Source organism: Lottia gigantea (genome assembly GCF_000327385.1).
Source record: "Lottia gigantea unplaced genomic scaffold LOTGIsca_110, whole genome shotgun sequence".
Lineage (NCBI taxonomy): Eukaryota > Metazoa > Mollusca > Gastropoda > Lottiidae > Lottia > Lottia gigantea.
In genome coordinates, this window is record NW_008707002.1 from 745,556 (window position 1) to 771,005 (window position 25,450).

The following is a 25,450-nucleotide window of genomic DNA, read 5'->3' on the forward strand; positions in this document are numbered from 1 at the left end:
AGCATCTACTGATGTTAATCTTTATAATTTCAGGTGTCAGTCCTAATGGCCGAACTCCTTTCGGTCGATCAGCTCTGTATGCAGCAACTTGTCGAGATAACGACGCCATTTTGGATCTTCTGCATCAATCTGGCGCCGTGATGGAGGTCAAGGACGCCCGAGGTGAAACGCCATTATTGTTGGCTCGGCGTATTGCGGCTAAATTGTGCTTCAGGAAATTAAGATTATGGAGTTTGGATAAAAATGGTCTCCGACTGTCGAAACCATTGAACGGAATGGTCAAAAATATTAACGTCAATCTTCCAGTCAACCGGAAGTTACGTGTGAAATTTCAACAAGACGAACCATTGACCTACATGCCACGGCCACCCACTTCGTTAGAAGGGAGTAGGAAAGATATGATTAAAAGTGAGAGGTCGCGAGAAGCGAAAGTTGGTTCCGATAAGACTCGTGCTACTGAAAAGGGAACTGAAAAACGGCAACAAGAAAAAAGTCCCCCGGTTGATGCATCTTCTCAAAAGTTGCCTACGTCGAACACTCGACCAATGACTTCTCATATCCCGGAAAGACCATCATCTCAGTGTTTCGTTTGGGATATTGACGATCGAACAAACCGGAACGTTGGCGCAGAAATACGTATTCCAAGTGTGCAGCCCGAACCAAGATCCAAAAGTGCTAAACACGCCGTGCGATGGCGGGACGAATCGTTAGTAGAAATTCACATGAATCCTAAATCAGATTCGATTAAACCCAGTTATCCGACCACGATCCTGAAAAACAAAGCTCAGATGGAAAATTTTGAAAAAAGAGGCAACCTCATTCGAACACTAAGTAAAGAATCGCTGGATTCGAACTCTTCAACACTGAAATCCGATAACCAGAGTCAACCGGACAGTGAACTGACGTTAGTGTCTGCTCCCGGAGAGGGAAGTCGTATGAACATGTCGGACTGTCGTAGTGTTGAAAGCGCTCCGGCTACGTCTGGCATCAACAACAGAAATAAACTGGGATCAGCGAAAACTCATCGACATAAGGGAGGGTTAGTAGAGATTCTTTATTTTTTGAAAGTAACCTTGGTATAAGGGTAAAGGGCCCTAGCTTTTTATGAAATGTGAACTCCCCAAAGATGACCATCAACATCCAAATAATGGTCTAAGCTTGTCAGTTGTATTTTGAGAGTATCCTATATACTGGGCCACAAACTGTATTGTTGGTCAATGTTATAAATTCATGAAAACCTCGCCGATAATCTAGTAGAGTAGTAGAGCCAAGCGAAACAATATGGATTTACAAACATAATCCTACTAGTATTGCCAAATGTATCAAAACTTTCTTTCTTTATTCCAAACTGTTCAATTTGCAGCGGACTATAGAAATAATAAAATAACTGTTTTTCTCATTTCAGTGTACGTCTGCTTCCATTTCGAAGAAAAGAAAACGAAAACGACAGAGCTACGACAGCAAAACGTCAGATCCGGTTGTCGGAGAAACAGAAACGAAAAGAAAGACTGGTAAATGCTGAAACTTTCGAACAATGGCTCGAGAGAAAACGGATGCAAGAATGTCGGGAACGATTAATCAGCCAATCAGATGAGAGTTCCCACGATGGCGACTCAGATGGCGGGAATTCAGCCGCCTATGATGAATGGATGAAAAAACGCGGGAACCACCAGCTTCACGCGCAACATCATATGACGGTTCGGGAACTGTATAAACTGAAAGATCGGCCGGTACGGGGAATTGTTACGGTTGGAGAAGCTCAAATCGCTGATACGATCAAGACGCCCGAATCGCCGGATAAAAACATGCGTTGCTACCAACAGTGGAAGGGGAAGAGATCGGAACCGAAGAAACATGTCGACCCGGAATTGTTGAAAGCGAGATTGGAACGTAAACGACAGCAACTTCTTGCCGCAGCTGTAACGTATGAAGATTGGTTGGAGACGGCAGAACAGAAGAAATTGCTGATGAAACAAATTCTAAAAGCTGACATGAAGGAACTGGAACGGATCGAAGAAGAAAATTTAAAGAAACGCTCCCCACGGCAGATTTCTTTTGATAAATGGAACAGTGGCCTTTTAAAACGAGAATTAACTGAAAAACAAAGGAAAGAAAGAGAAAAACGCGAAGTCGAGGTTTTGAAAGAAGAACAGTTGCGAAGTAGTCTTTGCGTCACACATGACGTCTGGCTGGAACGCAAACGTCAAGCCACAAAAGTCAAGCAGAAGACGTCAATGGGACCAACATCTCCGAGAACCCAGGCGGAACGTGACAAAGCTTTTGCATCTTGGGTGAGGCAGAAGCAACTTCACGAAGCATCTGAAGTTGATGTCAACCAAGGAAGAGCACTCTTGAACGAACTAAGGAATAAACGACAAGAGTTATCTGCACCTTCTTCGTGACGAAAACACATGTTCTGGCATTTTTTGTAAATCAAACTCATCTTATTTTGATTTTTAAATAAGTTTTTTTTAAATACTTTATAATATATATGACAAAATTGTATTAGATATTATTTTAAATACAGATCAATAGGCTTGGCCCTACATATGACCAAAGGATGAGGGTAAACGGTAAACAAGCTCAAAGTATATTTTTATGGGACAAAGGATCCCCTAGCTCAGAACTTGCTCTGATCGCTGCAATGTTGCTATGTCTATTTGAAAGACAAAGCCTACCAGGAAAGTCATCGATAACGATCAGAAGCAAGACGTAGAGTCGCTAAGTTTAGATCGCCATCAGTAATAATTTAACTACATACAGTAGGCTACCAGAACCAAGAAAGACAATCTAGACCCGGACAAGCCCCAGAAAACTCGAACCTAAAGATGTCATCAAGGTGAGAATCACAGGTGCTTAACGACAATAGTTCCATCACTGGATCCAAACCAAAGAGCATCCTCATCACCAGCTATACAACAAACATTCTTCAGCCCAGAAAACCGAGAATACATGATTTCTCTCCCTTGTCCGTCTGCTGATAGCTCGTGAATGGCTTCGTTCCCTCCATCTACAATCAAAATGTCCGACCATTTGTCAAAGCAGACGTCCAATGGACAAAGGTTCGGATAGTCCATGCAGTCAATTTTCAGCGGAACGCCATTGAAATCAAAGATCTTAACTATGTCGCTGTCTATCAAAACGATATTTTGGTTTTCATCAATCGCCATTTTGGACGGTCGCTTCAAATCTTCGAGCGAGCACAAGAACGTTTCTTCGATCGGCTTTACGTCTGTACTTGTGACGTAATGACACGTATCATCTCGTGATAGATAGAACATCGACGTGGTATTAGACGCCAGAAGAACCGGAAGTGATGGGGCCACAACTTGCTCCATCTTCGTTCCCTCTGAGTTCAGTTTGAGAAACGACTCTTTCGTCAAAGCATGAATAGTTCGATCCAAAATGGCCAAGGATCGTATGATCTCTTCACAGGAAATGGATTTTAAAGCAGCTCCATTTGCATCGAACAAAATCAATAAAGATTTTTCCTCATTAGCAGCATGACTGGCTATCCATGCTGTCCCACTTTCAAATGGACAGATTGCGTCTACGATTGTCTTTTGCGATGCACATGCAAAGGAACTAGTAGATCCGTAACCTAAACGGAGTCGCAACGCAGGATACTGATTGATCTTTCCAAAAAATTGCTCGATCCGTGGTTTAATATCATCTTCCTTGGCTAGTTCAATACACTGAACGTCGAAGCTGGAACAGTCATACTCGGAGACTAAACCCATCCTTTCCTGCACTTGGTCGCACGTCTCCAAAACACTGACATCAGAATCCGAACGGTTTACAAAATCAACGTACTCAGATGCAGCCGCAACTTGGCGTTCCCAAGTTTTTATTTCATTTTCAATCTTTTCGATTTTCTGTTGCTGTTCATGGTGCGATTGCTTTGCTTCGTGAAGCTTTTCGTCTCGAACGGCGATGACAAGCTTACAAATTGCGTCAGCCTGTTCTTTTATGGACGCAGCCGTTTCTTGGTAACTTTTCTTCACTAACCGTTTGCGATATGACAGTGCGTCGAGTTCGCAATCGAGGTCTCGTAAATGTGATCGCAGACGGTTAGAAACATGTTTAATAGACTGGCGCCCTTTGTTTTTTGCTTCTGTGACATGTTCACAAGAATGATCTTCATGATAATCCATTTTACAGTCAACGCAAACACCTTCGCAACATGTGCGACAATAGAACCGAAAATCTTCGTCATGATCCTTACAGGTGCGCTGCAACTTAAACGCGCGTCGAGGTCCGTTAATCTTTGCGACTTTATGGTATTTTGTAGCTTTCATAGATGCGTGTACGATGTTGCAGTTTTTGCAAATCTTGTGCTCACACTCTTTACAAGAATACCCTTCATCCGTTGCGGTCTTACAGATGTCGCAAGACTCAAACGTGTCTTCATCTTGAGTCGGATGTTGTTCAATGAAAGCTTCAATAAAATGGTTTGTTTGTAAGTCGTCTGCTATGTTGTTTGGTACAAGGATCTCCAGACTGCATGACGGACAGACGAATAGTTCTTTGGTAGAATGTTTGCCGATGTAGTCGTACAAACAACTTTCACAAAACGTATGAAAGCATGGCAGTAATTTTGGTTTTTTGTAGATTTCTGAACAGAGTTTACAGGTTGTTGTTCCTGATGCCATGATAACAATGTACACTTTATAAAATACCGTTATGAGATAGTTACGTCCTTTCAATTTTAAGTTCGCGGCTGATAATTTTGTTTAGTCCTCACAACCAAATAAACTATCCTTCTACAGCACCATATATAAAACGATTTCGGTTATTTTTCAAAGCAATATGCAGATCTGTGGCTTTCGCTCAAGGTCACTATTCTTGTATAAGTGCCCAAATTCCAAATTTGTCTGAAAAACTCATAATGTTCACTCGGTTGAAAAGTATAAGCCCTTTCTCAATTTGATCAAAACAAATCTTGGCTAGTTACCGTTCGAGAAATGAAATATTTCAACAATAGATTAAGAGTAACAAATCACTATTCAATAGACGCTATTTATTGTGATCAATATTTCACGGGGACAATATAGCCTATATTCACTGGGGCAATATACTTATTTACAAGGACGATATCCCATATTTCAATGAAGGCATACCCCTGAAAAAAAACTGTTGTCACATTGTGAAGAAAGGCTCAATATGAATTTGTTACTTACTAAACACATGTATATCAAATAGACAGCCATAGCTAACAATATTGATTATGCGGCCTTACAAATTTAGTCAGAGTGGATTCAGGCATCCAGAAGAGCTTTTAGCACAAAATGGGGGCCCCACATTGGCGATATTTGCGTTGCGTTAGGAACAGTTATCAGTGCAGCCTTTCTTTACTGTTATCTTACAACCGGCAAGATTCTTCCAAAAATCATTAAGCTTTAGTAAGCTAAGAAAAAAGATAATTGATTTAAAATATACATTCTTTCCATGGAAATGTTTGGTTATTATTTCTAAAGTTTTAGTCACTTACAGACCAAGAAATAAATGTTTTTGTTACAAAATATTTATATACAATATCACCATTATATAATCAATTTCTAAAATAATAAATAGACCAGATCAACAAGACTCTTTACTGAATAGATAAGATCAACAAGATTCTTTACTTAATAGACCAGGTCAACAAGACCATTTACTTAATAGATTGGATCAACAAGACCTTTTTGTTAATAAACTGGATCAACAAGACCCTTTACTTAATAGATTGGATCAACAAGACCTTTACTTGATAGATAAGGTCAACAAGACCTTTTACTGAAATAGACCAGGTCAGCAATTTAGTTAATAGATTTGATCAACAAGACCCTTTCGTTAATAGATTGGATCAACAAGACACATTAGCTAATAGATTTAAAGTAACAAGATATTTTTAATTATTTCTTTTCAATGTGACCAAATTTTCACAATTTGACCAAATCTGGGGTTTATTTACATAATATAACAAAATAAAGAGTTATTGCCCTTTATCCACAATCTTAACCTTAACCTACTTAAATCTCATTTTCATGAAACGTTTCTCAATGGCGGAGTCAAAGGGGGGCAATCTTCCCCCAGACATAAACCTGGCTCCGCCACTAACTGTACTACACTAATAAGTAAATAAATAATAGAATATACAACTAGAAATTTAAATGCAAGAGAATTAGAAAGCAAGATCAAGGTTACTTCTATCTTATTACAGCTGGTATGACTCGTGGGTTTTATTCGGGTTCTGTGTTCTTAAATTTCACCCGAATAAGTCATCTTTAACTCATTATTCCAGTCAGCCCCGCTGTTAACGTGTATGAATAATGACCAGGAAGTTAGGTCAAGAACCTTAAAATCAAAACCTTTATCTTAAGCTAAATTTTGATCTTAATTTTCATATTGGTTGTTCAGGCTACTGCTCTGATCAAAATGTCACGGAGACCTACCAGTTGTAACTCATGTTGTTTTAGGAATAGTGTAGGATTCGATAAAATTCTTACACTGTTACTAAAGTAACAGAAGTAGACTTGAACCTTTCTCTCAACCATTTTATAGAAAAATAATACAAAATATAAAGTTTGGTTTATTATTGTCATGGAAAGATAATTAATATGCTTACAAAACTTTAATAAATATCTTATTGTATTTTATACATGTATATTCTGAGCTTTAAAATTCAAAATCAAAACTGAAACAAAGAGCAAGATAAATTCCATTCAGTTTTTGAAAGTATAAAGTTTTCTACGATTATAGACAATGTTCAAACTATCTTAAAAATCGAACCCCAAAAAATGGATTCAGCAATTTCTCTTCAATCAAAAAATTAAATTATGTAAATTTATCACAAAGAGAATATAATAAATCAAAAAGATGAAAAAAGGAAAAGTTGTCATGATTTGCCAAGAAGAGGGGAAAATAATGAAGTATTTCCAACAAATATTTTGTCTTATCATAATAAAATATAACATTGTGTAACACTGTTTTATTGTCCAATCAGAAAGATCTAATTTCAAAAGAGAATTGGCTAAAAAAAACTTGGTATCCAATATGAATATCAAATTTTTCAGCCAAAAAGACTAACACAGTTTGTAACAGATACACATTTACACATGCATGTCCACATTGACACAGATAAACACACAATATGCAGGTGCTTTATACAATATCATCAATATATACATATTATATTTATATCAAATTCTATAAAGAAAAAATAAATTATATCTGATACATTAATTTGACATTAACCTATATTTTAGCACAAATCACACTAAAGCACTTTGAATCAAAATTTGCTGTTTGACAAATCCTTTTTTAAGTATGAAATATTTTAAGAGTGTGATGCCAAAGAAAAAAGAAAAGTTAGACAATTTCCAACTGTAAATGGTAAGTTTCAGATATTGTCAGGTATAAATAAAACTATTTTTGATATGTCATTGCATTGACAAAGTTCAGAATTAGAGATTTTTCACTGGAAGGACTGTCTATGTTAAAGTTAATTTTAGATTTGTGTTAATCACGTAAAGCAATATTAAAATAAACACAGATTTTACGTAACTTTACACATTATTTCATTATTTTACATGATAATCTACTTTATATTCACTGAAATTAGACTGGTTATTTTTATTGCCATACATGTCTGATTTTACAGGAAAAACTTAACAAATTTTATTGCCATTTTGTGTGGTAATCTTCCAGATATCAAAACCCCTAAAATACTAACCATAATTTTTATCTTTGAGCAATGTGGTAAAAACTTCATGAGAAAAATTGTAAATGATCTGTAAGATAAATTCATATTCTAAAAATTGTGAAGAATACCTGAAGCTGTTAAAATAAAGATTAAGTCTAAGATATTTTGTTAAACGTTGAATAAACTGGTTAATCTAATTATAATAATAATAATATGAATTTCTTAAAATTAATAATCTCATCTCAGTTTTAATATTATGCTATGGACTTATCATTATGCTTAGTTTAAAGTTACAATAAGAACCATAAAACAATTTTAATGACCATTTCATATCATCTTATGAAAATGTTTTAACTCAGTTTTTATAAACTCAGAAATTACGATGTTTCCAGTCTGAAATTTGACAGATAAATAATGAAATGGTGAAATAATAGTTACAAATTTTGTACCCTTTTCCATACCAAATGTCCAATTCTGTGTCTTACCCTAATTCCCTTTATTTAGTGTCAAATTTTGTTTTTTTGAAGGTCTTATTTTTTGACAAAAGGACATATAATTATTTCTGCTTTATATTTACAATGTAAGAAATAATGTATTAATAATTGTATACAATAAAAATGTCTAAATATGCTGATTACACTAAAAATCATATTTTATTCTGAAATATAATCACAAAAACAAAATAATAATTAACATAATAGAGGTAGACATAACTTCGTTAAGCAATTTCATATTTTTTTTATGCCACATATGGAAGTATCCTACCAGTTACCTGACACCCCTCAACCTTTTAATGGACTCTTCCACACATGCATTCTTTCAATCAATATCATAGTGTGATGTCCATTTGTGAGAGTTCATTTAGAACCTAAGGGGTGTTTTTATTGCCTATCAAATCATTTCCTTATTAAATCTCTCATCGTAGATACTTTAATTGATATATTTTACTCCAATGTAGGCCTTGAAAAGATTTTGGGCAAACTGTCAAAATGAGGTATGATATTATGAGCTAAAATTCTAGATCTAGAGCCGATTATTGGTGCATAAAAGTAGGATGTAAAACTCCATTAATTTCATTATTAGAGCCGATAATATGAAACTCAAGTTGTTATGGCATTTTGGAAAAAATCTTGATTCTATGTGAGACAAGTTGAAATAAGTAAAAACAGCCAGAATTTTGTTGAGACGTTAAATGCATTATTAAGAAATAATTAAATTTGTTTCTGTGATAGCTTGCTAAGTCTTTCTACATTTCAAAAAAAATATTATTAAACCATTCACCAAAACATAGGAAAAATCAAAAATATTCATAAATATCTCAACTAAATTTAAAATAATTCAAGATATTTGTATATTAGCATGCAAATTATTGGAATGTACAATTATAGCACTTTTCATCAGTTTTCATTTTTAACAGATTTTGGCTGAAAATTGGACCATTGTAGTGCTAGAAATATCAGGGAATCGACTACATTACAAAAATATCAGTGTAAGAAAGTTAGAATTTAATATATTTCAGAAATTAATTTTTTATTTCGTTACCCAATATTGCGATGCGAACCTTATTGTGGCATGATTGGCCATACACAGCACAAGTTTATTAACAATGACCAATTTTACGGCTAAAATCTTTAAATACAATAAAATATTCTGTCCAATTTGGACAAGATTAATTCAACATATAAATTTTGACGTCCTTTACAAGGAGAATTTCTACAATGCCACAATTTACAATACATGGGAATGTGTATATTACAAGTTATAATTTTAAAATATAACTTATTTTACCTTACAAATCTACAGAAATTCAACAGAACATGAGTACAAAGCTTTCGATTCATAAAGTTTCACAAATAAGTTACATGAGCAGCGAAATATTAATATTAGCGGACATTTTGCAGTGGATAAAAGTTAATTTGGAAAACATAAGATATGACAAAAAAATTTGTGTTACACCTTTATACCTCCGTGTGATTAAATTATACCATTTTGAAATACTAGACAGAAATTTTAATCATGCTTATTGCAATCGAAAACAGCATTTTCTTTAATCTACAAACCTTTCTCAATCTAATGTATACAGAATGAGAATTCAAATTCAGAATCAGGCATTTTATTAAGTTAAATAATACTCTATTCTAAAATAAATTAAATCATAGGGTCTATCCACATATTTCTTCATATATGATATGATACAAAGGTTCTGATTGGTCAAAACAAATATATTTCTTCTTCTTGTCCAATCAAATCCAATTGTTGGATGAATCTTGACACAAAGAATTCTCCATGGCCAAACAGCTTGTATTCTATTATCCAAAAAGATAATTTGTTATAAATTCTAACCACAGGATTTAATTGGTTAAACCATCAATTTATCAACCAATCAAAACAATAGTAACATATCAAGTGTATATAAATATGAACAGATCCTATAAAATATGAAAAGCAAATTTAAGGCAATCAAAATCACGATGGTCATGATCTTTGGTTTGAAAGAATTGACTTGAATCACATACAACATTAAATTACTGGCTGTGATGCAGAATTTCCGGTCTTTTACCTTGACCTTGTAGGTTCTTGACCTTTTATGTTTCACCATGACCTCTTGGTCCTTGAACTTTGACCTTGAAGACGTTTGACCTTCTACCGTGATCTTGAATTCTCTTAGTTGTTGAACTTTGATCTCTCAAGGTTTCGATGCTTGTCCTTTCTCTCTCTGTCCTTGAACTTTGAACTTTGACCTTGTAGGTACTTAATCGCACCATTCTTCACCTTTGATCATTCTTCGATGTTTAGAACGGTGTCCAAGATTCATTGGCACATTTTGAAGGAACAACAACTGTTGGAAATTTCAAGCACCAGAAACTCGCGTCAAAATCACTTTAACATGTTTCATCCTTAATCTTAGGGCACATAAACTGTCTAGAAATTCATAGCCCCTTTTTTATGGACAAAATCCACAAAAATCAGACCACAATTGTTTTGAATTTCTTTTAATGCCTATCCTAAAATCAAACAGCTTGGTTGTTACACCCAAACTAAGTCTATGTTTGGGTCAGTTGTCATGGTTTTGAAAATTCACCAAATTTCAGCACATAGATAGAAGATAGAATTCACACCTGGCTTCATCTGAGAAATCTTTTCATTAATTGATTGTTTGAAGCACCTTCATATAGTCATGTTCACAACCACATCCATCCTCCATTTTGTATTTCTCATCTCTAAGCAGACGTCTTAAGATCAAGGGAGATGATTCTGCTGAATTTGTCTAAGGAACACAACTTTTCCTTTTTATTATTACCCCTTCTGTCTATTAACACTGGATTTGATAAAAATAATACACATATACCCTTCTCCATAGCAACACATTTCCTTTAAGCTGATTGGATGAAAACAAGAAGCACACAATTCCATAAAAATACATTTTTTTTCAGTTGATTGAAGAAGAAACAGACTTCAATAAGCTGAAAATCAATTTCTCAAAAACACAATTTTCCATTCCAACTTGAGATAATCCCAAAACAAAAAATAACAATAACATGATTAAATGCGGATCATCGTTTATCCAGATTATTTTTTTGAACGCTTTTATGAATGGAACCACTGAATTCAAACGCTTGCATCCAAATTGTTGTGTAACACATAAAATAAATAACTAACACGCTCGCGAAGAGCAGTAAAATTGTTTTATTTTTGCACATTTTGGTCTGAGTAAATTTGCCAGCCGGACGGCGGATTCCGAACGCAATTGCTAATATTATAATGGCAGACGTAGCAATAATAAACAAACTACTAGACTTGGAAAAACCTGGAAATATAGAGATTTAAAATGAAGGCAAATAAATTTTCATTTTTACAGATCGGGAGAAAACATCTTGTATTATCAAGAATGGAGGCAAGGAACAGATATAGGTGGACAGATCATTGTCAAGTAATAAATTAGATATAAATTCTATCTTAAAGTGTCTTCCCACTATAGCTATTACTAGTTGTGTATAGTTGTGATTACTAGTTGTGTATGGTTGTGAATACTAGTTGTGATTACCAGTTGTGTATGGTTGTGAATAATATGAGTTCTGAACACAATCTAACAACTCAGTTACATGAGAGTTGGTAACCTTACACCTGCTACATTTATTCACAAACATATACAACTGGTAATATGTGTGAGGTTTATTATTAACAACTGGTAATGGTGTGAGGTTTATTATTAACAACTGGTAATGGTGTGAGGTTTATTATTAACAACTGGTAATGGTGTGAGGTTTATTATTAACAACTGGTAATGGTGTGAGGTTTATTATTAACAACTGGTAATGGTGTGAGGTTTATTATTAACAACTGGTAATGATGTGAGGTTTATTATTAACAACTGGTAATGGTGTGAGGTTTATTATTAACAACTGGTAATGGTGTGAGGTTTATTATTAACAACTGGTAATGGTGTGAGGTTTATTATTAACAACTGGTAATGGTGTGAGGTTTATTATTAACAACTGGTAATGGTGTGAGGTTTATTATTAACAACTGGTAATGGTGTGAGGTTTATTATTAACAACTGGTAATGGTGTGAGGTTTATTATTAACAACTGGTAATGATGTGAGGTTTATTATTAACAACTGGTAATGGTGTGAGGTTTATTATTAACAACTGGTAATGGTGTGAGGTTTATTATTAACAACTGGTAATGGTGTGAGGTTTATTATTAACAACTGGTAATGGTGTGAGGTTTATTATTAACAACTGGTAATGGTGTGAGGTTTATTATTAACAACTGGTAATGGTGTGAGGTTTATTATTAACAACTGGTAATGGTGTGAGGTTTATTATTAACAACTGGTAATGGTGTGAGGTTTATTATTAACAACTGGTAATGGTGTGAGGTTTATTATTAACAACTGGTAATGGTGTGAGGTTTATTATTAACAACTGGTAATGGTGTGAGGTTTATTATTAACAACTGGTAATGGTGTGAGGTTTATTATTAACAACTGGGGAGAAAACATGTCATAATAAACAAAAGTGTAAAGATATTAAATAGAAATACTGACAATATAGATAGTAAATAGTATAGGAAACATGAATCAATGTACTGAATGACCATGTATAGTTCCTGCTATTACAAACTAAGTGTGTATGACGTCATTATTCCAAAGGTTCGTAGAAATTATAAACACCTATTGTCATAAAGACGTCATAAAACACCTATCTCATTAAATATTGAAATCTATACGTTTAAGTTAAAAAAAACCTCTTTATAATCGTAAACCTGAAGCAGTTGATACAAGGTTACCTCGCATAAATTAGCATAAATAGAGGTCATGAATTCACTCATGTTAACTTGTCACTAAAGAGTTCAAACTGAACAAAACCAGTCAGGTCATACACTACAGATCAACATTAAGGGTGTCCTAAAGGAAAGTTCTTCTTCCTTTGTTTTTCTTCATAATAACATAAATTTCAAACTTCAACCCACCAATTCTTAGTTAAATATTAGAAAGAAAAAATGACTTACAGTATTACACTCTGCTATATTACCACCTCGCTGTGTTAAATGTAATTGTATATCCTCTACTTGTAATATATTTTTACCACTATTATACGTATTATTGAATCTATTTCTACGTGAAGGTCCACGATGTAAACAATAGTCTGGTCCACTGATCTGACTCACGCTTAAACCACGCCTGAAAAAAATCAGAAAATAAAATTAATATTTCATCATGTGAGAGGAAAAACGTCTATGATAGACAAGATTATGACAATGGTAAATCAAAATTGGAATTCAATAATCCTGTTGGTCAGCTCAAATAAAATGAAGTGGTGTTTCATTTCCTTCTGCTCTGTATTGGTAGTAGGTTATAATGACGGTGGCAAAGATACAAATAATCATAGTAAAAAATATTATAACAACAAAAATCAATTTCTCTCCAAAAATTTAAATCTTACTTCAACATGCGACATCTATGTTCTTGTAATCTGATGGCCGCGGAGTCAAGATCTCGTACATCTTTATGACTCCACAATCTCTCGGCAGTAGCAGACGCCCTGGGCCATAGCGTCGTCATGTAATTCTCGTTGTCAACGTACTCCGACCATAAACAAGCTTCACCTCCTAGAATCTTCTTCTCATCTACTGTCATACCTGAAATTCAATAATAGTTGTCTGTAGTCAATTAATGGAGTTATTTCCCTTCAATTATAGAAATCACATCTTGTTGAGAAATCGTTAAAATGTAGTTAGAAGCACCAAATGAACAGCTGGATATTTTTTTAATGTCAAATGTTCGTCCCTCCAACCTGTACAACAGCATCGGGGAAACCTGTTAGGCTGAAGTTACTGCTAAAGGTTAAGACACACCTCTAAAATTAATATTTAAATATTAGCTTATAGCTTCTCAAGTCATCTCAGCTTCCTTGTAAATAATTGATTAGAATTATAATTAGACACTAATTAATTATTTTCTTACCATAACTATTATCAGCTGGATCACATTGATAATATTTTGGCCATTTTGTTCCGTATTCTACATGATCTAGGTACCAACATGTTGAGTAGAGAACGTTATAGCCTAGATTTATAGCTCGGTTGATATCCATCACATCTCCCATCCAGATCTGGATTAACGTATCATTTGGAAGCTGTAAAAATAAAGAAATAGAGAAATAAAATAAGCTACGCCAGTGGGGGTACAGACAGGGCATCTGCCTCCGTAGATAAATAGTTTATCCCAAAATGTACCCCCATTTGCTTCCATACAAATTAAAAAATTTTGGGTGAACCCTCTCAGATGCTCCATGGTAGGTTTGTAACCAGGGCGCTCTCGTAGAGCTGTCAGTTTTGGAATAGTTGTTTCCCCATTTAGTCAGTCTGCTCTCTATTTGTACCCCCAGTCTGCTCTCTATTTGTACCCCCAGTCTGCCCTCTATTTGTACCCCCAGTCTCAGAATGTTGGCGATACCATTGAGGACCACATCCTTTTTATAAAAAAATTTACCTGTAGATCGTTGTTCATGACTTCCTGCCACATGACAAACTTGACACCATCTTTACGTTTTTTACCGATACTACGTAAATCTTTCATCAATCTGAAATTATATATTACTCATAATTCATACTTGGAAAGATTTTTACATTTTACAAAATATCACAAGAAATACCAATTTCAAGGTCAACCTTCTATCTCAAATGAAAATATCTAATTTTGGACCCGTTGTGATACCATATCTTGAGAGATGTCAATGGTACCCACTGCCCAGTGGCTGAGCCAAGGGGGGAGAGGGGGCAGCCTCAAAAGCAAGTTCTTCTGGCAATTTCAGATATCTCCAGCCCCTAGACTATTTCAAGCTATGTTTAAAATGTTTGACAGTAAACATAAAAAAATGATGCTTGTAGTAAATCATTTACCTGTTTTCATAATATTCATAGACTTTTCTGACATCAAATCCCGAATTATAATACTGATAGTTATTAGCGTTGTTATAATTATTATTATTATTATTATTGTTGCGAGCCTGTCGTTGTTTTTCACTCGCTTTCTTTGATAAATCTATCCCAAAATTTGTCACGTCTGGGTTTGATGACCTGAAAGGACAGATTAAAAATATTGTCACATGGACATCAATATCACATTTATTCAACTGAGTTTAAATTGAATTTTATTCTACGAATAAATTGATTGAATATTGAACCTGATAGGATCTCATACATGATCATAGTTTTCTGTCTGTAATGAAGCGTGTTAATATAGATATCTACACTTGTAAATATATCAAGAATTCATAAAATAAGTCAAGTTTCCTTGAATATATAACATGTTTACAGTTGTACTTGGTATTATACTTGGGTTCACCAATTCTCATGTTTGAAGGCAAAGGGTTTAGGCTCACCCTTCCAGTTGGATACAAATATTGAAGATATCAAAAACTGTTCTTACCAGCATTGTAACGGTACCTCGTCTCCACCGAGATGTATATACGTATCTTGAAACACTGTTAATATCTCATCAAACAGATTCTTTAAAAACGTATATGTCGCATTCTTGGAGGGGTCTATTGGTCCAAAATATCCTTTAACTGGGTTACTACCCTGATAGCATTGTGTTAATAACTCCGGCTGACTCAGACCCCACGAGTACGTATGACCTGGAAAAAAAAGAGGGATGTCAATAAGTTTAACCAAGGACCAGCTGATAGACAGTATCCTTGAGAAAAAGTTGTCCTTGTAAAATATTGATTTTTCTCTCCAATATACCAGAGGTTTGGTCAAGGATCAGCTGGTAGAAATGATTTGGTATCAATGTAAAATATGTTTCTTTCTTTGAACATCATTACAAAGATATAGGTCAAGGACTGACCAGCCAATAAAGATCCCCTGGGTCCAAGGATTTACCAAAGTCTTACCTGGAGAGTCAAACTCTGGCATAATTCTGACACCACGGAATCTGGCATAATGTATAATCTCTGTGATATCTTCTAGACTGTACACAAACTCAGGATGGAATGCGCCCTGGAAATATAATACTTGTAGATTAGTTTCATTGTATAAGACTCACCTATTGTTTGGCAAGCCCTTTTAACAGTAAATAACTTTGTACTATTAACGCAAATAGGGTTACTGTTATTAAAAGGTTGTACAGCAATAACAGCAAGCAAATATTACATAGATAAGGTTCATTGTATAAAGCACACCCACTGCTTGACAAGCCCCTTTTTAGGTTAAAAAAAATTGTACAATACAATACAATGTGTATATATATTAATAGGTATTAAAAGTCAAGTTTTAAGGAGCTTATAGCAGACTAATTCAACACAATTTCTTACTAACTTTAAAAATTGCTTTTTCCTTCAGAGCTTTGGAATCGTGGCATATTTCGTGATTACAACCAGAAAAAGGTGGCTGGTTCTAATGTTGATCGGCAAATGTAAACCTGGTGTCCTAGGCAATATAAATCATAAAGAAACCACCTACCTTTTTACTGAGATCAGGGTAAACTTTACTCTTGTATGGGAAAGATTGATCATCTACTATGTGCCAGTGCATTACATTCATTTTATTAGCTTCCATAGCATCCTGTAATAATAAATATTTAAATATTATTCCTCAATATATAAATATATATCCTATTCAATAACTGAAAGGGACTGGGCGACAGTACCAGTAGTCTTTGTCTTCCAGTCCTGTGATAATAAATATCAATATAGAATTTAACAATTAATTTCAGGAAGCTTAGTTTATCTGATAAATATTCTTAATAAGAAGCTCAGTCATTCTTTCTGCCGAGATGTTCTGTGTTCTTTTACTAAGATTATCCAGAACACAACAGAACACAACAGAAGAAAACAGAACACAACAGAAGAAAACAGAACACAACAGAAGAAAACAGTCTCTATCTATGCTGTAAGCTAGATAATAATAAAACCTATATTTGTAATGTTTTACTTGACAACAATTTGCTGAATTTTTGATCAAAAGCAATTTTTTTATTCTTCATTATAAAATGTATAAATCAGAACAATTTGTGTGCTAAATTATAATTTAAATTGCAGCGTTGACTTATGGATTGAGATTGAAAGAAAACTTACGATAATATCAAAGATGACCTCTTTAAACAGGAAATGACGTGACGTATCAACTAGAATACCGCGATGTTGAAATCTCGGATAATCACTAATTACCGTTTCTTTAACATAAAGCTGAAAATACATAAAATATTTCAAAATTCATTCACTTTCTTTATCATTAATATATCACTGTTTAACTTGGGACATCATATTTTAATACATATCTCTTCTTGATATAAACCTCTTGAACTCATATTGGCAGTAATTCCTGCTAATCACACTTGTACCTTCTTTTATCATGAATCTTTACTTTGTGACCTGGGCCAGTGTTTATGAGATTATGTTCTCATCACCATCAAACACTATATAATCTTAGTTTGTGACCTAAGCCAGTGCTTTTATGAGACTGTTTTAATCATCATCTAACACTGATATCTTTACTATGTGACCTGGGCCAGTGTTTATATGAAATTTTTATCTTACACCACCCAATCTCAATACCTTTGTTTTTTTTTTCAACCCTGTTCACCCTGTCAGTGATGCAGTATGGAGGGGCTGGCACCCCAATAAAAACCTGTCTGCACTGTGACAATGCTAAACTTTGATTATTACAACTTACCCGATCATCTTGTCCTTTCCAAACAATCTGGCTGAAAGTTTCGAGACCTCGTAAAGCTCCCCACACCTCGTTAGCCCAGATTAATACTCGGTTCTTCTTCACAAATAAATCATCTGTAATATATCAAACAGAATATCCTTTAAACATACATGTCAAAATCACGAAACAAAAGAATTCTGGTTTACAGTAAAATGGGCAATGCCGTCAACAGATTTTAAAATGAGTGTCTGGTATATGTAGTGTCTGATATATGTAGTGTATGTAGTGTCTGATATATGAAGTGTCTGGTGTATGAAGTGTCTGGTATATGAAGTGTCTGGTGTATGAAGTGTCTGGTGTATGAAGTGTCTGGTGTATGTAGTGTCTGGTGTATGTAGTGTCTGGTGTATGAAGTGTCTGGTATATGAAGTGTCTGGTGTATGAAGTGTCTGGTGTATGTAGTGTCTGGTATATGAAGTGTCTGATATATGAAGTGTCTGGTATATGTAGTGTCTGGTGTATGAAGTGTCTGGTGTATGTAGTGTCTGGTGTATGAAGTGTCTGGTGTATGAAGTGTCTGGTATATGAAGTGTCTGGTATATGTAGTGTCTGGTATATGAAGTGTCTGGTATATGAAGTGTCTGGTATATGTAGTGTCTGGTGTATGAAGTGTCTGGTGTATGTAGTGTCTGGTGTATGTAGTGTCTGGTGTATGAAGTGTCTGGTGTATGTAGTGTCTGGTGTATGAAGTGTCTGGTATATGTAGTGTCTGATATATGTAGTGTCTGATATATGTAGTGTCTGGTGTATGAAGTGTCTGGTATATGTAGTGTCTGGTGTATGTAGTGTCTGGTGTATGAAGTGTCTGGTGTATGAAGTGTCTGGTATATGTAGTGTCTGGTGTATGAAGTGTCTGGTATATGTAGTGTCTGGTGTATGAAGTGTCTGGTGTATGAAGTGTCTGGCGTATGTAGTGTCTGGTGTATGAAGTGTCTGGTGTATGAAGTGTCTGGTATATGTAGTGTCTGGTATATGTAGTGTCTGGTATATGAAGTGTCTGATATATGAAGTGTCTGGTGTATGAAGTGTCTGGTATATGTAGTGTCTGGTATATGTAGTGTCTGGTATATGAAGTGTCTGGTGTATGAAGTGTCTGGTGTATGAAGTGTCTGGTGTATGAAGTGTCTGGTGTATGAAGTGTCTGGTATATGTAGTGTCTGGTATATGTAGTGTCTGGTACAGAATTATTGTTTCAGTCAGTAGAAAACAGTAGAAGCGAATCATGTCCAGATCTGTATGAAGTGCGTTCACGTTCTACTATATTGATAATCCCCCATCATACATCGCACATCGTCTATTTGAAATTGAATGTAAACTTCTTATACCCTCTAGGATGGCTGTAATTCACTTTAAATGATTGAGAATTAAGAATTAATTGTTAATTATGGTGAATACCAGTCTGGGGAATATTTTATGATGTTGGCACATCTGGTATTGGGATTCAGACAATTTATTCTATTATTGAAAGCCATTTACAAAGATTTTATAAAATTCTAGAGGATTAGAGACAGCTTTGTATCTTAATTATTTTGTATGGTAATTTTGTTTTATTTTATTGTAATTTAGCATGTCTTCACCATTAATAAGAAAGAATGTTGTTCTGAATTGAACGAGTCTTATAGATATTTTCATCAGAAAACAAGGTAAAGCTCCTCAAAAATTCAATTGTCATAATTTTTCTAGAAAACATGTTTAAAACAATGTTTCCTTAGAAAAAAAATTCTGTAGATTTTGTCCTTATTTTCCTGAATTTGACTCAAAAATGGAGACTACTGGTTTGTGCAAAATGTGAGTGCTTTTCACTTTAGTATTTTTGTAGTTCCTAACTAAATCAGGATAAAAATATCGATAGAATTATATTCTACTAGTGATAAATTATACATTGCAGGTGGTTTTAGAAGTGTTATGTTCACAACACCTGGAGGCTTCATAACTTAATCTAACAATTACTACTAATTCTGATCATGTTAAATATCATCCTTTACACCCTCTAGGCAATTTTGATTATAAAATTACTTTTTGATTTATACCATCTTTTCATGTTAAGTTTGGGATCAATAAAAACTTCATATCAAGCAAAACAATTCCAGTAACCAAAAATCTCTCTCAAAGCATGACAAAATTGAGTTTTTTGTAAAGAGTTCGAAATTGTCTATTAGTACAGTGAAATTAAAAAAAGATTTAGTTTTAAAAATATTTAACAACATTCCATGAAAGAAGAACAGGAAAGTTCAATGATGTTCAATCAGGAAGGAAGAGAGAAATTTAAGAAAGTTGATAATATCAGGAAACCATCCACTTGATACTTCTCATCTCCCAGAATTTTAATTTTTAAGCTAGTACTAACTTGTCTTATACTTTGACTGCAATAGCCACCTTTCTTGTTTCACAGAACTTCATGAAAGATAGCAATTTGATTGGATTATATGCAAACAAACAGCCAATCAGATGCCTTGACACAGAAAGTCTGTAAACAATAAGCCAAAAAGTTTACAGTCTTTCTTACAAGACAAGGCCTCTGATTGGCTGGCATACAATCCAATCAAATCACTTCATTTTTTGATACAAGAAAGGTTGCAGTCAAGGTATAAGTACAAAGTTCATAATTGCATGAAATTGTGAAGATGTGATACAAGAAAGTGGCCATTGCAGTCAAGGTAAATACGAAGTTTGCAATAGCTAGACATTGTGAAGATGAAGTTTGTTATAGCTAGACATTGTGAAGATGAAGTTTGCAATAGCTAGACATTGTGAAGATGAAGTTTGCAATAGCTAGACATTGTGAAGATGAAGTTTGTAATAGCTAGACATTGTGAAGATGAAGTATGTAATAGCTTGACATTGTGAAGATGAAGTATGTAATAGCTTGACATTGTGAAGATGTAGTTGGTAATAGCTTGACATTGTGAAGATGAAGTATGTAATAGCTTGACATTGTGAAGATGAAGTTTGTAATAACTAGACATTGTGAAGATGAAGTTTGTAATAGCTAGACATTGTGAAGATGAAGTTTGTAATAGCTTGACATTGTGAAGATGTAGTTTGTAATTGCTAGACATTGTAAAGATGAAGTTTGTAATAGCTTGACATTGTTAAGATGTAGTATGTAATAGCTCTACATTGTGAAGATGAAGTATGTAATAGCTTGACATTGTGAAGATGAAGTATGTAATAGCTTGACATTGTGAAGATGTAGTTGGTAATAGCTTGACATTGTGAAGATGAAGTATGTAATAGCTTGACATTGTGAAGATGAAGTTTGTAATAACTTGACATTGTGAAGATGAAGTTTGTAATAGCTAGACATTGTTAAGATGAAGTTTGTAATAGCTTGACATTGTGAAGATGTAGTTGGTAATAGCTTGACATTGTGAAGATGAAGTTGGTAATAGCTTGACATTGTGAAGATGAAGTTTGTAATAGCTTGACATTGTGAAGATGAAGTTGGTAATAGCTTGACATTGTGAAGATGAAGTTTGTAATAGCTTGGCATTGTGAAGATGAAGTATGTAATAGCTTGACATTGTGAAGATGAAGTTTGTAATAGCTTGACATAGTGAAGATGAAGTTTGTAATAGCTAGACATTGTGAAGATGAAGTTTGTAATAGCTAGACATTGTGAAGATGAAGTATGTAATAGCTTGACATTGTGAAGATGAAGTTTGTAATAGCTAGACATTGTGAAGATGAAGTTTGTAATAGCTTGACATTGTGAAGATGAAGTTTGTAATAGTTTGACACTGTGAAGATGATGTTTGTAATAGCTTGACATTGTGAAGATGAAGTTTGTAATAGCTTGACATTGTGAAGATGAAGTTTGTAATAGCTTGATATTGTGAAGATGAAGTTTGTAATAGCTTGACATTGTGAAGATGATTGCCAACAGCATTTCAAAGTTTTAGAAACAAAATCCATCAAAAAGAACATCTTTTATGTCTTATTTCTCAAGTTATCCACTGTGTTCTGAGAATATTTATTATAAACAATATGTTTTTGTATCTATAACTGTCTGTTGACAAACCAACACATCAAACGTGGTTCATACAAAAAACATTTGTACCTTACACCCTTCAATTCCTTTTATCCTTGTTGATTTTATTTATTAGATTGGCCTTGCTTTTTTCTTTTCTTCTTACTTTATTTTGATCAAAGATTCTTAAAAGAAGAGAATACTAGACTGAAGAATTTAAAGTGTTTTAATTTTGTATCTTTTGGTTTTAACTTTTAAAAATTGTCTGATTTTCGAAAGTCTTTCAAAACATCATCATTCATCCATACTTCTGTAAGTTTAAAATCATTTTAAGTTAACTTTTTGTTAATAAAGTGTGAAAAAATCAGCAGAAATTCAATTTTCTATTACATTAGCAGGTCTTTGATCTCATGTTTACATTATTTATTACATAAGCCTATGTTTTTATTACATTTTTTTATCATTTACATCAAAGATATGTAACATGTACCATATGCCTGCTTTGATATCTGTAATATTGTACATAAATCTGATTTATTGGCTGTTAGTATTATTTTAACTAGGACTGTTGAATTATCGGTATTTACCAGTCATGTCTGATTAGAGCTCCAAAATGTCTGATGGCAATTTTTATCAGGACATTTCCTATGCAAATGTGTATAATTTTCTGGATTTTTCATGAATTCTCGATATAAAGTTGTACAAAGTCTTCATTTACACGTCAAAATATCCGGTTGTGAATTTCTAAAATCAACAGCTCAAATCACATTGAAATTTGGTAACTAGTTCTAATAATAGTCTAATTAGCATAATAAACTAAAAACTAAACTGCTTAATGGACCTCAAATCAAAATATACGGCTAGTATGACGTTTGATGTCTTGTATCTTTCAATAGATGCTTAAATATACTGTAAATTGATTCTTGTGATTTACATAGGCGTTTTTAAGAACTTCTTCACTCTTAATATGGTTCTCCTGCACAAAGTAAACAAACATAACAACTCTCTGAATTTAAATAAAACAAATTTAAAAACAGATTTATGTAGTAAAGGAAGACGAGTGCCCTCGAATTAAAGTCAAGTAACTGACTTCTCCCTACGTCAATAAATTTAACAAGTTTCTGGAATATAAATCAGTAGAAGTTAAAATGAATTTAAAAGTTAAAACAACATATATGTTTAGAAAGAGGGACAGTAAAGTGGCCTTAAATTAGCCAGACAAATTAAAAACATATCATCTAAGATGTAGGCTTCCAGTAAATATTTGAATTTCTTCGTGATTCAAAACATAATATTCTGACATTATCCGTGTCACGTGTCTGAAAAATTCTTCCTAGAGCGAACTTATAACATCAGACAATCACATCTAAAACGCCTAGCTTTAGTCAGACATATCGACTGAAAAAGGGCCAAATCAACAGTGTAGAGCTCTTGTCAGACATGACTGGTAAATACACTCAAATCAACAGTCTACAGCTCTAGTCACAGTCAGAGATGACTGGATAGTACATCTACAGCCATTATCATTATGTAAATCAATAAAATTAGTACAGTAAAAAGTTAGATCTAGAAGAAGATGAAATGATGTATGGATGTCTAGTATAATGGTGTTATAGCCCCCATCACAGTTTTTATAACATTGAATTTTATATTATTTTTCTATTATAATTTATTTCTGCTTTTGATGTTGCATTTCATTTCTTCTTTTTTTGCTTTCAATAACTTTTCGTCATTTTCCATTACAAAACCATGATTGATTACTCTGGGGCAAAAACATTCTCATCCATCACGGAGAAGGTCATGTGACACAGAAACATGTCGTTACAACTGACAGTGACCTTGTCACATGACCTTAATACTCACAACAATGTAAGACAATGTTTTAATTACTAACAGTAATCTTGTTTTAAACAGTACACAAAGTTCATAGCTTCATAGAATATACTTACAGAAATAGTCTAATAAACTTGTAAAACATAGAATTCATACCTTCAACAATGAAACAGTTTTAAATATCAGAATAGACTTGCCAAAATCTTACGCTAAGATCATTTCGAGAATACATGGCCACGTTGAAATCTGAACAGTATTATCTCAACCTAAGAAAGGATTAAACACAGAACGATCAGGATAGCCGATAACTAACATAAAACTGGGTTGAAAAACTCAAAGTATTATCCAAACGTCTGGAAGGATTTAAGCCTAGATCATCAGGTTAGCGAGAAGACACAGATCGTAATTGGAGCAAATGAATACAATATTAAACAATAATTACAGGAAAGAGTTCCGTATTTAATTTTTATTTTATCACAAGTTGTCAGCGTGATTTATTTCTCCCCGACAGAAATCTGTCAGTTTTAGAAAATTTACGCGATATGTCGCCATTATACCTCATCTTGGTTATAATCTTCATTTTTTTTAGGTTGTTTATCGTTTCAATTTTAAATAATTTCATAAAATTCATAAGTTCACCCTGGGGATAAAAATTTTGAAGCCCACAGACAAATATTTTTCTTAAAATTCACCCGATTTCAATCTTGTTTATCAATTCATTTCTTTCATAAAATTTGGTTTTTTTCAGGGACAGTGATAGCGTTGTTTTACACCATTCCAATTTTCAGTCAGACATCTGCCGTCCTTGCAATTCCACTAAAACAATGCATTTTGTCATGTAGACCCTTAGATATTTTTTTGACCTTTTGCAATAGTGACGTTGTATACAGCTAGGAATCACAGACATTTGACTTAAAATTTGAATGCTGCCAATTAAAGCTATAAATTCCCTCAACAAATATCAACGTTTACAACCCGTCTATCCCTTTACTAACTAATAACATGGTCAAACTATTTCTTTTCATTAGTCAAATGTCATCTAGTACCAAGAAATACTAAATCTACGTCAAAAATCTCCCTGAACACTTGATCAAGTTGAATATCATGACTCAGAAAGAAGACTGGAACAATTCATTAAGTTAAAGAACAGAGTTGAAACAATGACAAGACAATTCTTCTTTTTATAACAAATATTCTGAACGTCATACATCATAGTTTTCTTTACATCATTCATTATATTCATCATGTTCATTTTAAATCAATACAAATAATAACCACAGTCTATATTTCACATCTTCACAAAGTCAAATCATTTTCGTGGAATGCAGCGCTATGATAGGATTGTAGGCCAGCGAATATAGCCAATCAGACCATTCGACAGAAATGCTTTAGATTGAAAGGCTTTGTGTTCACAGACTATCTTTCGAGGCCTCTGATTGGCTGTATTCACTAGCATACAAGCCAATCAAATGGCTTCATTTATAAACTTACATGATAGAAGGATAGTGACTATATTTGTAATATACAACATGTGTTATAGATTAATTTGATATTGTGAAGATGGTATTTCTATAGCAATTACGATCATGACGCTATTTTTCAAAATCACCATTGAATAATTTATGAAAAGATAGGATAGGAATTTCTGGGTTCCAAGCCTATGTTTTTGTATTCTTTTTGATACAAGTGAAGCAATTTGAAACAAGTAATATAAAATTCCAATATTTTTCTGTTTTCGTC

General features: G+C 33.8%; 4 protein-coding genes across 4 annotated transcripts in view; 1 reads left to right on the plus strand and 3 right to left on the minus strand.

Moving 5' to 3' along the window:
* The window catches only part of LOTGIDRAFT_171169 (hypothetical protein), a gene marked incomplete at both ends in the record, with an annotated part of 12,951 nt that extends 10,549 nt beyond the window's left edge, over positions 1 to 2,402 (plus strand). The window contains 2 exons of the mRNA XM_009047352.1: positions 34 to 1,039; positions 1,406 to 2,402. Of these exons, the coding sequence (XP_009045600.1) occupies positions 34 to 1,039; positions 1,406 to 2,402 (2,003 nt within the window). The remainder of the gene's footprint in view (positions 1 to 33; positions 1,040 to 1,405) is intronic.
* Positions 2,403 to 4,124: 1,722 nt separating this feature from the next.
* LOTGIDRAFT_136894 (hypothetical protein) lies at positions 4,125 to 4,652 on the minus strand (the record flags this gene model as incomplete). The annotated part of the gene is made up of 1 exon (XM_009047353.1): positions 4,125 to 4,652. A coding segment is annotated over one exon (528 nt), but the record flags the coding sequence as incomplete, so codon positions are not given.
* Positions 4,653 to 13,630: 8,978 nt separating this feature from the next.
* Positions 13,631 to 17,976, minus strand: LOTGIDRAFT_136955 (hypothetical protein; the record flags this gene model as incomplete). Its single annotated transcript, XM_009047354.1, has 9 exons — positions 13,631 to 13,830; positions 14,162 to 14,327; positions 14,684 to 14,790; positions 15,218 to 15,270; positions 15,623 to 15,830; positions 16,089 to 16,194; positions 16,657 to 16,758; positions 17,271 to 17,381; positions 17,869 to 17,976. Coding segments are annotated over 9 exons (1,161 nt in total), but the record flags the coding sequence as incomplete, so codon positions are not given.
* A 96-nt stretch (positions 17,977 to 18,072) lies between these two features.
* Positions 18,073 to 19,131, minus strand: LOTGIDRAFT_136858 (hypothetical protein; the record flags this gene model as incomplete). Its single annotated transcript, XM_009047355.1, has 1 exon — positions 18,073 to 19,131. The coding sequence occupies one exon, from the start codon at positions 19,129 to 19,131 to the stop codon at positions 18,073 to 18,075; it is 1,059 nt and encodes a 352-aa protein (XP_009045603.1).
* Positions 19,132 to 25,450: the final 6,319 nt, after the last annotated feature.